The 23925-nt window shown below is 50.8% G+C and overlaps 1 protein-coding gene across 2 annotated transcripts in view; it reads right to left on the reverse strand.

Annotated features, from left to right (window-relative positions):
* Positions 1-8640: 8640 nt before the first annotated feature.
* FAM13A (family with sequence similarity 13 member A) overlaps positions 8641-23925 on the reverse strand; it is a 501662-nt gene continuing 486377 nt past the window's right edge. For both annotated transcript variants that reach the window (XM_030190686.1, XM_030190687.1), the window contains one exon: positions 8641-9883. In XM_030190686.1, the coding sequence (XP_030046546.1) occupies positions 9760-9883 (124 nt within the window). In that variant the 3' untranslated portion in view covers positions 8641-9759. The remainder of the gene's footprint in view (positions 9884-23925) is intronic.

The raw sequence follows: 23925 nt of genomic DNA on the forward strand, positions 1-23925 counted from the left end.
TACTGAGTTGGTCTTGAGGCCAGACTCTGATAAGTGCAGAAGGTATTCAAGCAGGTTCTGTGCAGGGCAAGAACGAGGTTCTAGGGCCCTGCTCTCACACCAAACGACAAACCTCCTCCACTTGAAAAAGTAACTCTTTTTAGTGGAATCCTTCCTAGAGGCAAGCAAGACCCGGGAGACACCCTCAGACAGACCCAACGCAGCGAAGTCTACGCCCTCAACATCCAGGCCGTGAGAGCCAGGGATTGAAGGTTGGGGTGCAGCAACGCTCCGTCGTTCTGCGAAATGAGAGTCGGAAAACACTCCAATCTCCACGGTTCTTCGGAGGACAACTCCAGAAGAAGAGGGAACCAGATCTGACGGGGCCAAAAGGGCGCTATCAGAATCATGGTGCCGCGGTCTTGCTTGAGCTTCAGTAAGGTCTTCCCCACCAAAGGTATGGGAGGATAAGCATACAGGAGGCCGGTTCCCCAATGAAGGAGAAAGGCATCTGACGCTAGCCTGCCGTGTGTCTGAAGTCTGGAACAGAACAGAGGCAGCTTGTGGTTGGTCTGAGAGGCGAAAAGATCCACCGAGGGGGTGCCCCACTCTCGGAAGATCTTGCGTACCACTCTGGAATGGAGCGACCACTCGTGCGGTTGCATGACTCTGCTCAGTCTGTCGGCCAGACTGTTGTTTACGCCTGCCAGGTACGTGGCTTGGAGAAGCATGCCGAACCGACACGCCCAACGCCACATACCGACGGCTTCCTGACACAAGGGGCGAGATCCGGTGCCCCCCTGCTTGTTGACGTAATACATTGCAACCTGATTGTCTGTCCGAATTTGGATAATTTGGCAGGACAGCCGATCTCTGAAAGCCTTCAGTGCGTTCCAGATCGCTCGGAGCTCCAGGAGGTTGATCTGCAGATCCTTTTCCTGGAGGGACCACAGACCCTGGGTGTGAAGCCCATCGACATGGGCTCCCCACCCCAGGCGAGATGCATCCGTCGTCAGCACTTTCGTGGGCTGCGGAATTTGGAATGGACGTCCCAGGGTCAAATTGGTCCGTATGGTCCACCAGAGCAGTGAAGTGCGGCAACTGGTGGAGAGGCGGATGACATCCTCTAGATTCCCGGTGGCTTGGAACCACTGGGAAGCTAGGGTCCATTGAGCAGATCTCATGTGAAGACGAGCCATGGGAGTCACATGAACTGTGGAGGCCATATGACCCAGAAGTCTCAACATCTGCCGAGCTGTGATCTGCTGAGACGCTCTGGTCTGCGAAGCCAGGGCCAAGAGATTGGTGGCCCTCGCTTCGGGAAGGTAGGCCTGAGCCGTCTGGGAATTCAGCAGCGCTCCTATGAATTCCAGAGACTGAGTTGGCTGGAGATGGGACTTTGGGTAATTTATCACAAACCCCAGCAGCTCCAGAAGTTGAATAGTGCACTGCATGGACCGGAGGGCTCCGGCCTCCGAGGTGTTCTTGACCAGCCAATCGTCGAGATATGGGAACACGTGCACTCCCAGCTTGCGTAGGTAGGCCGCTACCACCACGAGGCACTTTGTAAACACTCGTGGGGCAGAGGCGAGCCCAAAGGGCAGCACACAATACTGAAAGTGCCGTGCGCCCAGGCGGAATCTGAGATACTGTCTGTGAGCTGGCAGTATCGGGATGTGAGTGTATGCGTCCTTTAAATCCAGGGAACATAGCCAATCGTTTTTCTGAATCATTGGCAGAAGGGTGCCCAAGGAAAGCATCCTGAACTTTTCTTTGACCAGGAATTTGTTCAGGCCTCTCAGGTCTAGGATGGGACGCATCCCCCCTGTTTTCTTTTCCACAAGGAAGTACCTGGAATAGAATCCCTGCCCTTCCTGCCCGGGTGGTACGGGCTCGACCGCATTGGCGCTGAGAAGGGCGGAGAGTTCCTCTGCAAGTACCTGCTTGTGATGGGAGCTGAAAGACTGAGCTCCCGGAGGACAATTTGGAGGCAGGGAGGCCAAATTCAGGGCGTATCCGTACCGCACTATTTGGAGAACCCACTGGTCGGAGGTTATGAGAGGCCACCTTTGGTGAAAGAATTTTAACCTCCCTCCGACCGGCAGGTCGTCCGGTACGGACACTTGTAGGGCGGCTATGTTCCCATGGATCCAGTCAAAAGCCCGTCCCCGGCTTTTGCTGTGGAGGCGCAGGGGGCTGCTTAGGCGCACGCTGTTGACGGGAACGAGCGCGCTGGGGCTGTCCCTGTGCCTGACGAGGCCTTCGGGCCGGCTGGTTGTACCTACGCTTCGCAAAAGAATAGGGTGCAGCCTGCCGAGCCCGGGAAAAACGCCCGCCTGCGGGGGCGGGTGCTGAAGGCGCCCGGTGGGAGAGCTTGTCGAGAGCGGTTTCCCGCTGATGCAGTTGGTCAACCATCTGCTCGACCTTCTCGCCAAAAATATTATCCCCCCGGCAAGGGACGTCAGCCAGTCTCTGCTGGGTGCGGTTGTCCAGGTCAGAGGCACGCAGCCATGAGAGCCTGCGCATCACTATACCTTGGGCCGCAGCACGAGATGCCACGTCACAGGTGTCAAAAATCCCCCTGGACAGGAACTTTCTGCACGCCTTCAGCTGCCTGACCACCTCCTGATAAGGCCTGGACTGCTCCGGCGGGAGCTTATCGACCAGGTCCGCCAGCTGTTGCACATTGGTCCGCATGTGGATGCTCATATAGAGCAGGTAAGATTGGATGCGGGTCACGAGCATGGAGGATTGGTAGGCCTTCCTCCCAAATGAGTCCAGAGTGCGAGACTCCCGCCCCGGGGGCGCCGAGGCGGTATCCCTCGAACTCCGTGCCCTCTTGAGAGCAGAATCCACGACCGCTGAGTCATGGGGCAACTGGGGCCGCATGAGCTCTGGGTCAGAGTGGATCCTGTACTGGGACTCTGCTTTCTTGGGAATGGTGGGGTTAGTTAGTGGTCGCACCCAGTTCCGAAGCAGCGTCTCCTTCAGGACATTGTGCAGCGGTACCGTGGAGGACTCTCTAGGTGGTGATGGATAGTCGAGGACCTCGAGCATCTCGGCCCTCGGCTCTTCCACAGAGACCACGGGAAAGGGAATGCTTATAGACATATCCCGCACAAAGGAGGCAAAGGAGAGACTCTCAGGAGGTGAGAGCTTCCTCTCCGGTGACGGCGTGGGGTCCGAGGGAAGGCCCGTAGACTCCTCTGAGGAGAAATATCTCGGGTCCTCCTCTTCCCCCCACGAGTCCTCATCCTCGGTATCGGACATTAGCTCATGTAGCTGAGTCCGGTACCGGGCCCGGCTCGACGTCGAGGCACCAAGGTCTCGGTGTCGTCGAGCGGTGGACTCCCGCGCCGGCGGGGACGGAGCTCCCTCCATCGACGTCGACGGGGACTCCACCTGCGTGGCGGTCGAGACCGGCACCGCAAGCGGCGGCGGTGTCGACAGCCCCGGCGCCGGGCTAGAGCTCGCCGGCGCCACAGTCATCGGCGCCGGGGGCGCAAGCACCCCCGACGCCGGCACAGCCTGGCGCATCAGCCCTTCCAGGATCCCCGGAAGGATGGCTCTGAGGCACTCGTCCAGGCCCGCTGCCGGGAAAGGCGGTGGGGCCGGTAAGGGTGTCGGTGCCAGAAGCTGCTGGGGGCCAGGAGACGGCACCGAGGTGCCGGAACCCCGACGCGTCGGTACCTCCACCACCGACGGAGATCTCTCCTCTCTGCGATGACGCTTCGGCGTCGACTCCTCTTCAGGGTGCACCGAGGGCTCCCGGTGACGGCGCTTCTTATCTTTTTTCCGGTGCACGTCACCGGCGCCGGAGGGCATGGAGGAGGAGGAGGTCGATCCCCCTCGGTCTCGAGGTACCGGGTCCGACAGGGTTCGGTCCCGTGGCTCACGAGTTGAGGGAGTGACCGGGGCCGACTGCCCACGCGGCCTCTCAACCCCACTCTCACCGGCGGACCGGCGGGCCGACGGGACCTGTTCTCCTGGGGTCGCTGCCATCGGTGCCGATGTCTCGGGCATCGATACCGGTACCAAAGAACCGGCCTTCGATACCGATGCCGTCGAGGTCGACGTCGAGGGGCCGGCGCAAGTTCCAAAAAGACGGTCCCGCAGAACTTGCCTCGCAACCTGAGTCCGTTTCCGGAGACCGAGACACAAAGCGCACGACTTGAGATTGTGCTCCGGCCCGAGGCACTGGAGGCACCAAGCGTGGGTGTCGGTCTGCGAGATCGGCCGGCCGCAGCGACCACACTTTTTAAATCCACTCGGGACCTTCGAGGACATCGACGGAAAAATCGCGTCAGCGAAGTCAAAGTCGGCAATGGTGGCTAAAATCACACCACGAAAAAATCAACCGACCGAGCGGCCACTAGGCCGCAACGTGGCGTCCCCGCTAGAAAGCGAGGGAAAAAGGGGAGCGCGTGCTCCACACGCGCAAAAAATTTCTTTTTTTTTTTTTTTTTTAAAACAATACAAACAAAATCAGAGGAACCGAACGGGATCCAAGCGACGATCCGCGTAAACGCGGTCGAAAATCCGGCGGCTGAACAGAGAGAGAGGCAAACGCACCACTCTCTCAGTCGCGGAAAAAAAGTAACTGGCGGGAGCGGTCGCGTACGGGCGGGAAGGCGGCCGCGCATGCGCGGTGGGCGTGGCCTGCGTGCCGACCGTCCCGCGAAGCTTCTTCCGGTTGGTGGGGGCTGCCGCGGACGTCAACCCAGTCGTGAGAACAAGCAGCCTGCTTGTCCTCGGAGAAAGTGGGTGCAGGACTACATACTGATGGCTCTTCATATCCAGTGTGAGCAGCCATGGCAAGTTTAAAAATAAAACAGGTGTAATTCTGCTTTGATAACTGGGGCAATGTTTATAACTGAAAAGTACACACACACTTTATCCCAAAATGCACTGTTTAAAATTTCCACCTAGATCAGCGCTATTCATGAACAGTTCTGGAGGGCTGCAAATGGTTAGGTTTTCATGATATCTATAATGAATATTCACAAGATAACTATGTAGGCAAACTTATCTCCACTGTATGAAAACCTCTCACGCATATTCATTAGTGCTAACTTGACAATCTCACCTGTTTGTGGCCTTTGAGGACTAGAAGAGAATACCACTGCTCTAGATGATCAGGCACTCAGGGCAGATAAACTCACTAAAGAAAAACTAAATTAATTTGCTTTGTTTCAGTTTTCATTGCAGAGGATGCTGGGGAGATGCTCACACTGGAACAATGCTTTGGAAGTGATGACTGTGAGGAAATGAAGCAAATCATGTGAATGCAGAAGAGGCAAATAGATCAATTTGAAAAACTAAATAGTAACAAATCATCTGGACCTAATGGTACTCATCCCAGAGTTGTGAATAAATTCAATATATAAAAAATGCAGACCCACCATTCAAATGTGCTACTGTAAGAGTTGGACAAATTTCTGCAGGGCAGGTCTATTAACAATCAAGAAATCTACCACTTACTTCTGGGGGTGAGCAACAGGGAATGATTTCTCTATTAAGATTTGCTAGGTACTTCCAAATCACCTGATCAATCACTGCCAGAAACAGGATGTTGGGCTCAATGGACTACTGGTCTGACCTAGAATGACATTTATGTTCTTGCGGAACTGCCAGATCATAAAAGACACATTTTCTTAACCTTGCCTTCACTATTACCCTACTGATTTTCCTGTAGGTACAGATTGTTTTAGACTTAGGACATTTTACAAATAACGTTTACCTTATGTTGTGGCCAGCTTGGCAGCTTATTCTGTGTACTGCCATGCAGGTAGTTGCTGGCTTGATCCCTAGGACAGGTTTTCCTCACGTCAACCAAACTGGTTTGAAGGCAGTATTCATAACTCTTGGGGAGGAGGGTGTTAAGGTCATTACTTAATGATAAATGCAAAAAGTGTCCATATGTGGAGGTGGGGGAAACATTTGCACTTTGCTGTTCTTTATTCCTGTTTTTTAAATATATTTTTATTTAACAGAGCTTGTCTCTTTCTCATCTGCAATTCTGAACAAGGTACAACAAAAAACATACACAATAAAACAATGACCAAAGAAATAACAAATAAACTAAAATGAAACAGAACATGATTCTAACTCCCAAGCAGTCACACGAATGGGATTAAAATAAATATTGATAATCTATGATGCATGTGAAACAATCCAGAAACTTCTAAAATCCTATTTTGCTGCTAACAAATGGACTTGAATATCATTATTATCAAAACAGATCCCCCCTGACTCTGTGAAAAAGCTAAGAATCAAAACCAGAATGAAAATAGAAGGGATGGAATTCATGGTGACATCTGGTACCATAGTCAGGTTAGACCCCTAGTGTGAGGCGAGGACTGTCAGTGCAATTAGTGGACTAGAATCTGTGAGGGAGTATAAGATAGAAGGAAAATCCTCAGTCAGTTGCAAATGGTGCCATATCCCAGCCCTGGTTCTGATTGAGCTAGGAGGACAAGACAGGAGGAGGAAAAGTCCTGGGTCAAAAAACATATATATCCCATGTTATACAGGGGCACATTTGTCCATTATCATAAAGAGAGAGGATCAAGGTGCTTGAGGAAAGGACTTTAGAGGTCCTTAAAGCTTGCATTGTATGAGCTGGATAAAAAAAAGCACAGTACTGTAATGGTTTTCTTTAACTACTTTCAGGAAACCATTACTGAGTAGGGTCCTTGCTGTATATTACTATGGCAGCCGTGCCTTCAGTTACAAAAACCTATGTGCAAGCCAAATAAAATTCAAACTGGTCCATTCAAAGCCAACCCACTCATGGGCAAGGCTCTCACCATACCATACAGTTCCAGGCCTCATATCTACGAAAACCTGTTTTGCTTCATGCTAATTCTATTTAGAATACCTACTACTAAAGCACTTCACACTTATTAAACACACTTCTGATTGTTCTCATAACACATTCTGATTCAAATGAGCCCATCCCTTGCCAGTATAATGAGAGTTATATAATCTGAGCATTCAATGGGCATTTCAAAGCAAAATAACTAAAAACACCAGAACGTCTGTTTACCTCAGTTATTCCTCTCTTGAATCATTTTGCAATAAACAAATATGGGAGGCATTTCTTTTTCAATGATCATACTGTTACACAGTGGGAAGTTCACTGCATGTTTAAATCTCAATTTTTACATTATAATTATTTCTTTTGATTATATTAATTTCTCTTTTTTTCAAGAACACATCTTATAACTGATTTTATAATGCTTTCAGTAACCTAAACAGATTAATTGTCTTCTGCTGAGTTTAGATAAAAAGCTCATACAACAAAGATGACAACTTACATAATAGTTTTAAAATACAATTTTGGTTATATTTTCTCTTTTCAACTTACAAAAATACATATTTAAAGTGCATAATTTTACTTAATTTATAGCTCTCTGAGATTACAGAAACAAGTTTTGTAAACAGAAATAGCTGAGGATTCAGAGGTCAGCTCTGCAAGACTTACTGGTTGAATCAACTTTCATCGATCTCCAGAAGTCATGTCAGTACCAAGCTAAATCCAAAACTGAAAAAAAAAACAAAGAAAGGTTCCTGGATGATATATGGCTTATGCATGACCTGCCATCTCTAGCCTCACCACACATCTGCTTCTTGTCATTCACTAGCTCCTGAAAACAGCCCCACATCCTCTAAAGCTCTGCCATGCTGCTTCTGGCATTTAAGGAAACACATTAGGAAAGTGCCCAGCCTCTCACATAATCCTAATGCTTCTCTTTTAATTTTAGAATGTCAGCTTTCACTGTAATCTAGTCATTGCTCTGATCTTGACTTAAAGTAGTCATTCTAAAAAGCTCTAAGTGGGCAGGCTGAAATGCCCGATCCTCAAATTGGGTATCACTTCTATAAAACATGAAGAAATTACCTTTTCCTTTGTTAAATGCTTGAGTGATTCAGTGGAAGCGCTGAACTTTAATGATGAATATTTAAGTTGGCGAGAAATCTACAAGTTTCCTACAAGTGGAAGAACTTTCCCCACAGACAAAACTAGGGAAAAGTATAGACATCACCCTATATTCCTTTGTTTTATTTTATACCTATTGCCAGGAAATTTGGGGAAATAACACTGAACATATTTACTACGGAAGTCGTCAGGCTAAAACTTGCAGAAGTGCCCTACAAATGTAATCAGAAATTCCTACACTTTTAAAGATACATTTCACTAGAAAAACAGATGGAGATTCACAGAAACTTAAGAGGTGAAAATCCACTTTGGTTTCGCCATGGAAAAATTGAGACATCTCAGGTCCCTTTCCACACTCACACCACAAGTTACCAGTAGGATTCAAAGATACAAAATGGAAATATCCCAGCTAACACTGCATATACTACATTGGCAGACAGATATTACCCAAACAGCAAAGTTATGCAGTCTGTCTAGTTAACTGTATTATAGACCAGCAAATCAAAATTCAGACCTAGAATTAACTGATCAGAAATTGTAGCTTTTGCACGGAAACAAAACCCAGAAGAAAAGGCCATTTCTGCCAGCATCTTAAGATTAAGACAGTGGAAGCAGAAAGGATACTTGCATTTTCTTTCCCCCAAGCATGCTGGTTTCATTGGGGAGAACACTGTCTTCATTCCCCCGCCCCCCCCCCCCCCAAAGTGTAACTTTTTGTGTACACTACATCTGTCTGTGAGAACCACTTCTTGTCTTGCTGAAAGTTCCTCTTCTTGCACGCAACACACACACACACACACACACAAATATATCAGACCCCCAACTTTGTGCATGGTGAGAGCGTGAAAAATAAGCAAAGGCTGCCCACAGGAGTTGACCCATACTGGCAACATCTATGATGACAATATAAGTAGCAACTACTGAGGTAGGAGGATCCTCAGACATGCTTAGATATTTTCATGTGTCTGGGTAACATGAGGTGATAATGTCACAATGTGAGTTGATTATGAAAAGGTTTTCTTGCCCTGTGTTTTTTTTTTATTGAACCATCTCATATGACCCTTGTTCCCCAATGGCACCCTTATCATGATACTAACTTGCAGTCTGAGGAAATCCCAACAAGCTACATAATGCTGAATGGCTTTCTTTTGTTACAATTTTGAGAAGAGGTGCACCTGGTTGACCGAGCAGAAATCATGTGCCAGATTAAAAAAATCTCCAAAATGTCAAAACAGTAGGCAGGACTTGAAGCTTTTAGCATAAGGGGTCCAACCTGGAATACCCGCTTGGACTTTATCAAGCAAAAGCTGAACTGAAATTTTGCTTAAGCAGAAACTGCACAGTGCCTCCTGCCTTACTGAGTTTGTGGTGTGTCCTTCAACATATTTTTGATAGGGCACTTGGGCACTGTACACAAATGCCTATCACTCATTAGATCACAAATTCATGCTTCAACAGGTACACAACACTGTAGTGTTTCAGAAGAAAATAAAACAAAGAAATAGGATTGCCTGCCCAACCTTAAAAGAATTTGTGGCTGACTGTAGATCTTTTCCAGCACAGTCTTGGAGTGAACTAACACCTCAGTTCATCCATGAGAGCAGTTCAGATAACTGGCAAGGAGGCAGAGTGGACCACACAATATATAAAACAGGAAAGAGGCATTGACTCTCCCCAATCTCTCATGGCTAAGTCATCTTTCCAGTCTTTGGAGGGAGAACTCCTGCCTCTCCCTGCTCCCCTTCACCCTACAGGTGCATGCCTAAAGGGTTCCTCACATATCCACTCTCCCCTTCAACAGCGTTGCAGTGTTTCTTTGTTGCACTGTGCTCTTGTAATTACACAACCTTTGAAGCATCTCTCTTGCTGATGAGGACCTCTAGTAGCCGCAGCTTGGCCTTGATATGCTTGTACTCACTGTACTCTTCTGCCATAGGTGCACGATCTTCTTTCTGAACGTTTCTAGAGAAAGGCAGGGAAAGGACATGGGTGACTGGCTTACTCACTTTTGTGCTAAGAATCTGCCCAACCTTTCAAATGTCTCCAATAACCTAAAGATCTACTCCAAATGACACGATCCATGCTGCATACTTTCAATCTACATGACTCAGGTCTGGGATGCACTGCAACTATTTCTATTGTACACAATTTATTCAGGGCCCCTTTTACTAAGCGGTGGTAAGCCCAATGCGGGTTTACCGCTCGCGGAACAGGAAGTTCTGCCGAGCTACCACAGCAGCTGAAACGAGCCGAAATGAGTCATATCCGGCGCTGCAAAAATGTATGTATTTATTTTTGTAGTGCCAGGGTTACCTGGCAGTAATCAGGCAGTGCCGCGCGCTGCCCGCTTACTGCTGGGTTAGCGTGGGAGCCCTTAGTGCCACCTCAATGGGTGGCAGTAAGGGCTCCTCCCTGAAATGGCCATATGGCAAGTGCTTTACCTGCCACACGGCCATTTCCAGCAGGAAAGAAAGACTTCCCTTTTACCCGCTGTGGTAAAAAGGGGGCCTCGGCACTGCGCAGGCCTTTTGCTGTAGCTTTGTAAAAGGGGCCCTCAATTTGCTTCATTGTAATTATTTTCAAAAGATTACTTATTAAAAGATAAAAGAGAGAGAGAACACGGCAAAAAAATAAATTATTTCTTCAGTGACAAGATGAAAACCTGAAAGATATATTATAGATCTAAAAAGTACTACTATACAGTTACTATCTCTTTCGCATGCAGAGGGTTATGTTAATTGTTCTTTTTGTTGCATATTGAATGTGTTGATTGTTTACACTGATGAATCATCAATAAAAATTGTTGAAACTAACGTAAAATTATGTATCATACCTGATAATTTTCTTTCCATTAATCATAGCAGATCAATCCATAGACTGGTGGGTTGTGTCCATCTACCAGCAGGTGGAGATAGAGAGCAATCTTTTGCCTCTCTATATGTGGTCATATGCTACCAGGAAATCCTCAGTATAGTCGATATAAAAGCTTCATCCGCAGGAATAGTGAATGATACATACCTGTAGCAGGTGTTCTCCGAGGACAGCAGGCTGATTGTTCTCACGACTGGGTGACGTCCGCGGCAGCCCCCACCAACCGGAAAGAAGCTTCGCGGGACGGTCGGCACGCAGGGCACGCCCACCGCGCATGCGCGGCCGTCTTCCCGCCCGTGCGCGACCGCTCCCGCCAGTTGAATGACAAGCAAAAGATGAAAACGCAACTCCAAAGGGGAGGAGGGAGGGTAGGTGAGAACAATCAGCCTGCTGTCCTCGGAGAACACCTGCTACAGGTATGTATCATTCACTTTCTCCGAGGACAAGCAGGCTGCTTGTTCTCACGACTGGGGTATCCCTAGCTCTCAGGCTCACTCAAAACAATAACCCAGGTCAATTGAACCTCGCAACGGTGAGGGTACAACAGAAATTGACCTACGAAGAACAACTAACTGAGAGTGCAGCCTGACCAGAATAAATTCGGGTCCTGGAGGGTGGAGTTGGATTTACACCCCAAACAGATTCTGCAGCACCGACTGCTCGAACCGACTGTCGCGTCGGGTATCCTGCTGGAGGCAGTAATGAGATGTGAATGTGTGGACAGATGACCACGTCGCAGCTTTGCAAATTTCTTCAATAGTGGCTGACTTCAGGTGGGCCACTGACGCTGCCATGGCTCTAACACTATGAGCCGTGACATGACCCTCAAGAGCCAGCCCAGCCTGGGCGTAAGTGAAGGAAATGCAATCTGCTAGCCAATTGGAGATGGTGCGTTTCCCGACAGCGACCCCTAGCCTGTTAGGGTCGAAAGAAATAAACAATTGGGCGGACTGTCTGTTGGGCTGTGTCCGCTCCAAGTAGAAGGCCAATGCTCTCTTGCAGTCCAATGTGTGCAACTGACGTTCAGCAGGGCGGGTATGCGGCCTGGGGAAGAATGTTGGCAAGACAATTGACTGGTTAAGATGGAACTCCGACACCACCTTCGGCAGGAACTTTGGGTGGGTGCGGAGCACTACTCTGTTGTGATGAAATTTGGTATATGGAGCATGAGCTACTAGGGCTTGAAGCTCACTGACCCTACGAGCGGAAGTAACTGCCACCAAGAAAATGACCTTCCAGGTCAAGTACTTCAGATGGCAGGTATTCAGTGGCTCAAAAGGAGGTTTCATCAGCTGGGTGAGGACGACGTTGAGATCCCATGACACAGTAGGAGGCTTGATAGGGGGCTTTGACAAAAGCAAGCCTCTCATGAATCGAACGACTAAAGGCTGTCCAGAGATGGCTTTACCTTCCACACGATAATGGTAAGCACTAATCGCACTAAGGTGATTCCTTACTGAGTTGGTCTTGAGGCCAGACTCTGATAAGTGCAGAAGGTATTCAAGCAGGTTCTGTGCAGGGCAAGAACGAGGTTCTAGGGCCTTGCTCTCACACCACACGACAAACCTCCTCCACTTGAAAAAGTAACTCTTTTTAGTGGAATCCTTCCTAGAGGCAAGCAAGACCCGGGAGACACCCTCAGGCAGGCCCAATGCAGCGAAGTCTACGCCCTCAACATCCAGGCCGTGAGAGCCAGGGATGGAAGGTTGGGGTGCAGCAACGCTCCGTCGTTCTGCGAGATGAGAGTCGGAAAACACTCCAATCTCCACGGTTCTTCGGAGGACAACTCCAGAAGAAGAGGGAACCAGATCTGACGGGGCCAAAAGGGCGCTATCAGAATCATGGTGCCGCGGTCTTGCTTGAGCTTCAGTAAGGTCTTCCCCACCAAAGGTATGGGAGGATAAGCATACAGGAGGCCGGTCCCCCAATGGAGGAGAAAGGCATCCGACGCTAGTCTGCCGTGTGCCTGAAGTCTGGAACAGAACAGAGGCAGCTTGTGATTGGTCTGAGAGGCGAAAAGGTCCACCGAGGGAGTGCCCCACTCTCGGAAGATCTTGCGTACCACTCTGGCATGGAGCGACCACTCGTGCGGTTGCATGACTCTGCTCAGTCTGTCGGCCAGACTGTTGTTTACGCCTGCCAGGTACGTGGCTTGGAGGAGCATGCCAAACCGGCACGCCCAACGCCACAGCCCGACGGCTTCCTGACACAGGGGGCGAGATCCGGTGCCCCCCTGCTTGTTGACGTAATACATTGCAACCTGATTGTCTGTCCGAATTTGGATAATTTGGCAGGAAAGCCGATCTCTGAAAGCCTTCAGTGCGTTCCAGATCGCTCGGAGCTCCAGGAGGTTGATCTGCAGATCCTTTTCCTGGAGGGACCACAGACCCTGGGTGTGAAGCCCATTGACATGAGCTCCCCACCCCAGGCGAGATGCATCCGTCGTCAGCACTTTCGTGGGCTGTGGAATTTGGAATGGACGTCCCAGGGTCAAATTGGTCCGGATGGTCCACCAGAGCAGTGAAGTGCGGCAACTGGTGGAGAGGCGGATGACATCCTCTAGATTCCCGGTGGCTTGGAACCACTGGGAAGCTAGGGTCCATTGAGCAGATCTCATGTGAAGACGAGCCATGGGAGTCACATGAACTGTGGAGGCCATATGACCCAGGAGTCTCAACATCTGCCGAGCTGTGATCCGCTGAGACGCTCTGGTCTGCGAAGCCAGGGCCAGGAGATTGGTGGCCCTCGCTTCGGGAAGGTAGGCCTGAGCCGTCTGGGAATTCAGCAGAGCTCCTATGAATTCCAGAGACTGGGTTGGCTGGAGATGGGACTTTGGGTAATTTATCACAAACCCCAGCAGCTCCAGAAGTTGAATAGTGCACTGCATGGACCGGAGGGCTCCTGCCTCCGAGGTGTTCTTGACCAGCCAATCGTCGAGATATGGGAACACGTGCACTCCCAGCTTGCGTAGGTAGGCCGCTACCACCACGAGGCACTTGGTAAACACTCGTGGGGCAGAGGCGAGCCCAAAGGGCAGCACACAATACTGAAAGTGCAGTGCGCCCAGGCGGAATCTGAGATACTGTCTGTGAGCTGGCAGTATCGGTATGTGAGTATATGCGTCCTTTAAATCCAGGGAACATAGCCAATCGTTTTTCTGAATCATTGGCAGAAGGGTGCCCAAGGAAAGCATCCTGAACTTTTCTTTGACCAGGAATTTGTTCAGGCCTCTCAGGTCTAGGATGGGACGCATCCCCCCTGTTTTCTTTTCCACAAGGAAGTACCTGGAATAGAATCCCTGCCCTTCCTGCCCGGGTGGTACGGGCTCGACCGCATTGGCGCTGAGAAGGGCGGAGAGTTCCTCTGCAAGTACCTGCTTGTGATGGGAGCTGAAAGACTGAGCTCCCGGAGGACAATTTGGAGGCAGGGAGGCCAAATTCAGGGCGTATCCGCACCGCACTATTTGGAGAACCCACTGGTCGGAGGTTATGAGAGGCCACCTTTGGTGAAAAAAATTTAACCTCCCTCCGACCGGCAGATCGTCCGGTACGGACACTTGTAGGGCGGCTATGTTCCCGTGGATCCAGTCAAAAGCCCGTCCCCGGCTTTTGCTGTGGAGGCGCAGGGGGCTGCTTAGGCGCACGCTGTTGACGAGAACGAGCGCGCTGGGGCTGTCCCTGTGCCTGGCGAGGCCTTCGGGCCGGCTGGTTGTACCTACGCTTCGCAAAAGAATAGGGTGCAGCCTGCCGGGCCCGGGAAAAACGTCCACCTGTGGAGGTGGATGCTGAAGGCGCCCGGTGGGAGAGCTTGTCGAGAGCGGTTTCCCGCTGATGCAGTTGGTCCACCATCTGCTCGACCTTCTCACCAAAAATGTTATTCCCCCGGCAAGGGACGTCGGCCAGTCTCTGCTGGGTGCGGTTGTCCAGGTCAGAGGCACGCAGCCATGAGAGCCTGCGCATCACTATACCTTGGGCCGCAGCACGAGATGCCACGTCACAGGTGTCATAAATACCCCTGGACAGGAACTTTCTGCACGCCTTCAGCTGCCTGACCACCTCCTGATAAGGCCTGGACTGCTCCGGCGGGAGCTTATCGACCAGGTCCGCCAGTTGTTGCACATAGGTCCGCATGTGAATGCTCATATAGAGCAGGTATGATTGGATGCGGGTCACGAGCATGGAGGATTGGTAGGCCTTCCTCCCAAACGAGTCCAGAGTGCGAGACTCCCGCCCCGGGGGCGCCGAGGCGGTATCCCTCGAACTCCGTGCCCTCTTGAGAGCAGAATCCACGACCGCCGAGTCATGGGGCAATTGTGGCCGCATTAGCTCTGGGTCAGAGTGGATCCTGTACTGGGACTCTGCTTTCTTGGGAATGGTGGGGTTAGTTAATGGTCGCACCCAGTTCCGAAGCAGCGTCTCCTTTAGGACATTGTGCAGCGGCACCGTGGAGGACTCTCTAGGTGGTGATGGATAGTCGAGGACCTCGAGCATCTCGGCCCTCGGCTCTTCCACAGAGACCACGGGGAAGGGAATGCTGATAGACATATCCCGCACAAAGGAGGCAAAAGAGAGACTCTCGGGAGGTGAGAGTTTCCTCTCCGGTGAAGGCGTGGGGTCCGAGGGAAGGCCCGTAGACTCCTCTGAGGAGAAATATCTAGGGTCCTCCTCTTCCCCCCACGAGTCCTCATCCTCGGTATCGGACATAAGCTCATGTAGCTGAGTCCTGAACCGGGCCCGGCTCGACGTCGAGGCACCAGGGTCTCGGTGTCGTCGAGCGGTGGACTCCCGCGCCGGCGGGGACGGAGCTCCCTCCGTCGACGGGGACTCCACCTGCGTGGCGGTCGAGACCGGCACCGCAAGCGGCGGCGGTGTCGACGGCCCCGGCGCCGGGCTAGAGCTCGCCGGCGCCACAGTCATCGGCGCCGAGGGCGCAAGCACCCCCGGCGCCGGCACAGCCTGGCGCATCAGCCCTTCCAGGATCCCCGGAAGGATGGCTCTGAGGCACTCGTCCAGGCCCGCTGCCGGGAAAGGCGGTGGGGCCGGTAGGGGTGTCGGTGCCAGAAGCTGCTGGGAGCCAGGAGACGGCACCGAGGTGCCGGAACCCTGACGCGTCGGTACCTCCACAACCGACGGAGACCGCTCCTCTCGACAGTGACGCTTCGGCGTCGCCTCCTCTGCAACATCGGGGTGCACCGAGGGCGACCGGTGACGACGCTTCTTGTCTTTTTTCCGATGCCCGTCACCGGCGCCGGAGGGCATGGAGGAGGAGGAGGTCGATCCCCCTCGGTCTCGAGGTACCGGGTCAGACAGGGTTCGGTCCCGTGGCTCACGAGCTGAGGGAGTGACCGGGGCCGACTGCCCACGCGGCCTCTCGCCCCCACTCTCACCGGAGGACCGGCGGGCCGACGGGACCTGTTCTCCTGGGGTCGCTGCCATCGGTGCCGATGTCTCGGGCATCGATACCGGTACCGAAGGACCGGGCGTCGATACCGATGCCTTTGAGGTCGACGTCGAGGGGCCGGCGCAAGTTCCAAAAAGACGGTCCCGTAGAACTTGCCTCGCAACCTGAGTCCGTTTCCGGAGACCGAGACACAAAACACACGACTTGAGATTGTGCTCCGGCCCGAGGCACTGGAGGCACCAAGCGTGGGTGTCGGTCTGCGAGATCGGCCGGCCGCAGCGACCACACTTTTTAAATCCACTCGGGACCTTCGAGGACATCGACGGAAAAATCGCGTCGGCGAAGTCAAAGTCGTCAATGGTGGCTGAAATCACACCACGAAAAAGCAAAACGACCGTGCAGCCACTAGGCCGCAACGCGGCGGCCCCGCTGGAAGCGAGGGAAAAAAGGGAGCGCGTGCCCCACACGCGCAGGGTTTTTTTTTTTTTTGGTAAAAAGAAACCGGGCGGTAACGAAAACCGTTAGTAAAAGTAGAAAAAAGCACGATCAGCGTACACGCGATCGAACAATCCGGCGGCTGAACAGAGAGAGCGGCAAGGCACGACTCTCTCCAGGCGCGGAAAAAAAGGAACTGGCGGGAGCGGTCGCGCACGGGCGGGAAGACGGCCGCGCATGCGCGGTGGGCGTGCCCTGCGTGCCGACCGTCCCGCGAAGCTTCTTTCCGGTTGGTGGGGGCTGCCGCGGACGTCACCCAGTCGTGAGAACAATCAGCCTGCTTGTCCTCGGAGAACACCAAACATAGAGAATTACACCCACAAAGCGACACTCCGCCATCCAACTACCGCCGAAGCGGGGGGGGGGGGCACCCAATCCCGCCCACGCAGGGGGGAACTGGCATGTCCTGCTACCACAACCACGGAAGGAGCTGGCTTAACCCATCACCGCCAAAGCGAGAGGGAAACAAAGCTACCCTACTACTGCACGAAGCGGGAGGGAGCACAGGCATAATTTAGTTATGAATCCAACCACCGTCGAAATGGGGGGAAAGAAGCAGCAGCTCACTGTAACACAAAGTCGTCCCAACTCCATGGAAATCCAAGTGGAAAAACTTGAACTCGAAGTCCTCCTGAACAGGAACTGAAGTCTAAACTTGAACCTGAAATATAACTGAACTAGAACAAACAGTACAGATATCTGGGAGGGACTATGGATTGATCTGCTATGATTAATGGAAAGAAAATTATCAGGTATGATACATAATTTTACCTTCCATATCATCAAGCAGATCAATCCATAGACTGGTGGGATGTACCCAAGCAGTACTCACCCAGGGCGGGACATGGAAATCTCAGAACGCAACACTGACGCTCCAAACTGGGCCTCGGTCCGTGTTGCCACGTCCAAGTGATAATGCCTTGAGAAGGTATGAGCCGACGCCCAAGTCGCCGATCTGCAAATCTCCTCCAAGGAAACGGACCTGGACTCTGCCATCGAAGCCGCCTGTGCTCTAGTAGAATGAGCCTTCAGCTGGATAGGCGGCACCTTCCCTGCGGCCACATAAGCCGCCACAATCATTTCCTTGACCCAACATGCCACGGTAGGTTTAGATGCCTGCAGACCCCTACGGGGGCCCGCGAACAGCACGAACAGGTGATCTGACTTCCGGCAATTGTTGGTCACTTCCAAGTATCTGATGATAACTCGTCTAACATCCAGGCATCTGAGAGCACGATACTCCTCTGGATAATCCTCCCTACGGAAGGAGAGTAGACAAAGCTGCTGATTCACATGGAAGCGAGAAACAATCTTGGGCAGGAAGGAAGGCACTGGGCGAATAGACACTCCTGCCTCTGTGAACTGCAGGAACGGCTCTCTACACGAGAGCGCCTGGAGCTCGGAAACCCTCCTGGCTGAAGCGATTGCCACCAAAAAGACCGCTTTCAACGCCAGGTCCTTTAGAGACAGCCGCCATAATGGCTCAAAGGGCGGCTTCTGCAAGGCCCGCAGCACCAGATTGAGATTCCACGTAGGCACTACTGAGTGCAGAGGAGGGCGTAGGTGATTAACCCCTTTGAGAAAACGCACCACATCTGGCTGAGAAGCCAGGGAAGCACCCTTCAGGTGACTCCTGAAGCAAGCTAGAGCCGCTACCTGGACCTTAAGAGAGCTGAGCGACAGGACTTTCTCCAGACCTTCTTGCAGGAATGCCAACACTAAAGCAATTGGCGCCGTGAACGGCAACAGGGATCCTGCCTCGCACCATGATACAAAGGTACGCCATACCCTGGCATATGTAGTAGAAGTAGAGCGCTTCCGTACTCTCAGCATTGTGGCGATGACCTTGTCCGAGAAGCCCTTCTTCTTCAGCCGCTTCTGATCAAGAGCCAGGCCGTAAGACCAAAGGGGGAGGGATCCTCCATCACCACGGGACCCTGATGTAAGAGGCCCCGCTCTGCTGGAAGCCGCAGAGGACTGTCTACGGAAAGCCGGATCAGGTCCGCATACCAAGGGCGTCTGGGCCAATCTGGACCCACCAGGACCACCCGGCCTGGGTGTTTCGCCACCCGGCCGAGAATTCTGTCCAGCATAGGCCAAGGCGGGAACACATAGAGAAGCTCCTGTACCGGCCACTGCTGGAGAAGAGCATTGACCCCCAGAGATCGAGGGTCCCGTCCTCTGCTGAAGAACCGCGGCACTTGGCAGAGGTCGCCATCAGATCCAAGGTCGGCATGCTCCAGCGCTTCGTGATCTCCAAGAACACCCGAGCAGACAGTTGCCAAGGTATGGCGACTGAGAAAGTCCGCCTCGACATTCAGGACTCCCACAATGTGAGCCGCCGACAGCTGGTCCAGATTCGCCTCTGCCCACTGGCATAACTTCATGGCCTCCCTGGCTAGGGGGGGGCGCTCCTGGTACCTCCCTGGCGATTGACATAGGCCACGGCTGTGGCATTGTCTGACAGGATTCGAACTGGCCTCAGTATCAGTACCTGAAGAAACGCTTGAAGCGCCAACCGAATGGCCCGAAGTTCCAAGAGGTTGATGGACCACTTCGCCTCCGCTGGCGACCATATCCCCTGCGCTGTTCTTCCCAGGCAGTGGGCTCCCCAGCCCGCAAAGCAGGCGTCCGTCGTAATGACAATCCACTCCGGGGACGTGAGAGGCATACCGGCTGACAACTTGTCTGACATCAGCCACCAACTTAGCGCCCTTCTCACCGCCAGGTCTAGGGGGAAGGCGAACTGCCTAAGCCCTCAAAACCGGAGTCCAGCGCCGCAGAAGAGAGTGCTGTAGTGGCCTCATATGGGCCCTGGTCCAGGGCACTACCTCCATCATGGCCGTCATGGAGCCCAACAGTTGCACATAATCCCAAGCCCGAGGAGCTGAGGAGGCTAGGAACCGGCCCACCTGGGCCTGAAGCTTCATCAATGAAACCTGGATCTATGACCAAAAGGACCCCATAATCCTAGACCTGTGCCCTCCAGGATACATGATGTTCAAGCTGAGCTTGATTTCGTTGGTGATTTCTGTCAGTTTGGTATTGTACGGAATGTATATTATGACATCGTCTGCATACATGGAAGGGTTGAGGCCTTGGTTGGATAAGGATTTTGCTAGTGGAGCCATCATTAGATTGAAGAGTATCGGTGATAGCGGTGATCCTTGCGGTACTCCACAGTTTGTTTTCCACAGTGATGATATGCTTGAGTTTGATTTTATTTGGTATGCTCTTGTGGTTAGGAAGCCCTTGATCCAGCTAAGTAGTTTCCACCAATCCCAAGTTTGTCTAGAAATCTTATTAATATATTATGGTTTACCATGTCAAATGCACTGGACATATCGAACTGGAGGAGGAGGATGTTTTTGCCTGTTGCTATTTCCTGGTTGAATTTGGCTAGGAGAGTGATTAGTACTGTTTCAGTACTGTGGAGGGGGCAAAAACCTGACTGTGATTTATGTAGTATTGAATGTTTGTTTATGTAATTTGTAAATGTTTGGTTACCATGCTTTCCATCAGTTTGACTGCCAACGTTTGTAAGGGTGCTATTTCGTCTAGTATGCTTTTGCATCTGTTATCCCATTCTATTGATTACATAGTCAATTACAGGCATCAACTTTCCCCTCCCAATGTTCTCTTATTAGGTCAAGGGGCCCTCTCATCCTCCGGCCATTAAGCAGCTCAAATGGGGAGAACCTGGTAAACTCCTGGGGTACTTCTCTGTATGCAAATAGTAGATAGGGCAAGTACTTTTCCCAGTCTTGGTCTCCCCACTCCACAAAAGTCTTTAACATATGCTTTAATGTACCATCAAATCTTTCCACTAACCCATTAGTTTCAGGGTGATAGGGAGTGGTACGTAAAGATTTCACTCCACGGTGTGCCCACAGATTTTGGATCAGCTCAGACAGACTGTGTCTCTTGGTCTGAGAGTATTTCTCGTGGATATCCTACACGGGAAAATATTTTTAGCACGGCAGTAGCAATTTTCTCTGATTCTATGAGGATAAGGCTACCATTTCAGGATATCTGGTAGCAAAGTCCACCACTGTCAATATATGTCTTTTCCCAGTCCAGCTAGGGACAAGCTAGAGGCCCCACTATATCAACAGCTATCCTCTCAAATGGCTCACTGATAATGGATAAAGTTTTCAGGGGTGTTTGAAGGTGATCTTGGGTGTTACCCACTCTTTGGCACACATCACAGGTTCGACAATAGTCAGTCATGGCTCAAGATACTCCCGGCCAATAGAGGTTCTGGTGTCAGTCTAGTGCGTGTGCGTCACCCCTGATGTCCTGCTAGTGGAATATCATGTGCAATCTGTAGGAGTTGTTCTCTTTATGCTTTGGGCACTATAAGCTGTTTGACTGCTGTGCTGGGCCTGTTAGGATCAATGGGATCAGTCTCTCTGTACAGAAAGCCTCCTTTCCATAGGATATGATATTTACAAGTCTCATAGGTAGGCTGACCAGCCCTCTGCCTGAGGGCTTCCAGGTCAGGGTCAAAGTGTTGTACTTTCTGAAAAGCATGTCTCTGTCCTATATTAGTATCCATAACTGGAAGGATCTCTGCTGGTGACTTTGACAAATCAGGGTCAAGTCTGCTCAATAGGTATGTCAGTTAAGTCAGGCTGTTCCATACTCACAACCTCAGTCACCTCAGGAACTGGAGCGCCTCCTCCTGCTGCTTGGTCAGCTGGTTCCACTTGGACTGGCTCAGGATCTGGAACTGGAGAGATGATCTCTGCTGCTTCTGCTTGTTGGTCCGCCTGGGCCAGACTACGGGTCACAATAGCGGAAATGCTGACTATGCTATTAAGAGTAATGTTCACTGGACCCGTGTTGGTCCCACACAGTATTGGTACTGGCATGTTTTTCATTATTCCTACTTCTCTGTATCTAGGCTTGGTACCCCATTCCATGAATACTCAAGTAATGAGTACAGTCTCTCTGGATCCATTAGCTAACACTGCTTCCACAGTGCGCCTTGGAAGAATAGCATCCTCTGGCACTAGTTCTGGTCATAATAAAGTCATGCTGGAGCCAATGTCCATAAGCCCAGCCACTTGGGACTGATTCACAGTTATTAGGGTGCTGTAGTGTTATGGCAAGTCATCTGCCTCCTTGATTGACGAATGACCAGTGGCTTTCTGTAATGCAGCAACTGTGTGTGCCCCCTTTGTAGGACTGGAGCCACCCATGAAAACTGTCAGCATTGGTGCAGGAACTGAAATGCTTTTTAGTGCAGGCTTGGGATTGTCTGGGCAATCCACTTTGAAATATCCAGTATGCCCACACCGGTAACAAGGACATTCATGCCTAAAGTCTTTAGGTTTCTGGGGAACACTGGAGGGTTTGCTGACTGACTCAGAGGTTGCAGAAATATTTGGCTAATGGCCATGGCTGCCGCAGATCCAGACGGCTTCTCTTTGTCAACCAGGGATGGTTAGTCATAAAGATGTCTGCCAATTCAGCCACCTTCTCTGGAGTATGGGGCTGGTGATCTTGAACATGTTCCCTCACTTCTGGATGACAATGCTTAAGAAACTGCTCCAATACCATCAGGTTTTGGCAGTCCTTCAGGGTTTTAACCTCAGCTCCACTGAGCCACCGTTGATGATGGTATCTTAGCTGAATCACAAATTTGCTACAAGTATCATCCACCCCCTTTTTGCAAAGTCCGGAAATTTAGTCTGTAGGTCTCGGGGGTAATGGCATAATGGTTCAACAAAGCTTTGTGCATCTCCTCAAACTGGGAGCATGTCTCCATTGAAAGTTCTTGGAATGCCTCAAGAGCTCTACCAGATAGCGCACCCAGCCTTTCTAAGGAATCTCACTGAGGTGGCAATTTTTTTCAAAGGCAGTAAGATATCCATCAATGTCACCTCAGGTATCATCAAACTGCACAAACAAGTTGGGCCTGATCAGGGCTGTGGATCCTACCTCTGGCTTTGGTGCAGGGGTTGAGCTGGAGCTTTGCATGAGAGCCATTTCCATCGCCATCGTCTGCAGCTGTAATTCCTCTCATCGCTTTTGCTCTACCTGTTTTTCTCGCCGCTGCTGCTGCTGGTTTAGCCACTGTCGATCTAAAATGTAGATCTACCAGATCTCAGTTGGTGTGGCATCTGGCCCTGCCAACTCATGGACCTCTGCCCACAAGGAGTCTGGTCTCCCCCCAAGTTTAGAGAAGCTCTCATTAACCACTCAACAACCAAGCTGAAAGGGTTAGGGATTTGATATTGGGATCCGGCAACAGTCCTTTTTCTGCATCATCAGTGTTGGAAAATAGGATCAACTGGAGATGGCTCCTGCCCCAACCAGGACACAGTAGAGCTGGGCAGTTTTTTAATATAATTGTGCCACTCCATCTAAAAATTCGGTTATACCTGCCTCCAACAATTTAACACCACAAAAACTCCACACAATTAAAAATGCTTGACGACTCTTCTTATATATATGTTGTCTGCCTTGATTTCAAACACCCCCAACAATACTTTTGATAAATGTTTGATATTTTTAAATATTTTTTTTATAGACCAACAGAAGCAGCTGATAATATCCTTACTCAGTCCAGGACTGCAGTGCCGTTTATGCTTCCTCATTGGTCAACATATTTTTAATACGTTTTAAAATGCAATTTTAAAACATTCACATCTTTTCATTGTTTGTTAAGTGTAACAATAGCCAACTTATCTGCCACAATACGGAGAACCAATTGGCTGCTCATCTGATGATTGATGATGCCGTTTGGCACAATTAAGATTGATACTTATAACACTGAACCTTCCCTGACTGCCACATTTGTTGCACTGTGTTTGTCAAGTCTTCTGATGAAGGCACGTCAGCCGAAACACGGCTGTGTCGAGTCTTTCGACAATATGCTTACAGTACTTTGGAAGCAATAAAATCTTTTTTACATCATTCTGTTTTGGCTTCCTCATCTTTCCTCACTCCTTGCTGACTGCTTAAACTCCACCCATATGAACGCCCACCTGCAAACTATGTGCCAATACCTTTTTCAGAATAACATGTAGCTGGAATACTGGCATTTACGTTTGTATGTATGCATAGACATTCAAATGCCGGTATTCATGTTATTTACCCACATTCTTGGTGCCTAAATTTTGGATCCCTCCTTACAGAATTAGCCCCTAAGAGTTTAATTTTGTAGCAGGTGCCTAATTGGCCTCTTCATCTAGGTGACCTATTAGACTATTCTATACACATGCATAGGC

The sequence above is a fragment of the Microcaecilia unicolor genome, chromosome 2, assembly GCF_901765095.1.
Source record: "Microcaecilia unicolor chromosome 2, aMicUni1.1, whole genome shotgun sequence".
Classification (NCBI taxonomy): domain Eukaryota; kingdom Metazoa; phylum Chordata; class Amphibia; order Gymnophiona; family Siphonopidae; genus Microcaecilia; species Microcaecilia unicolor.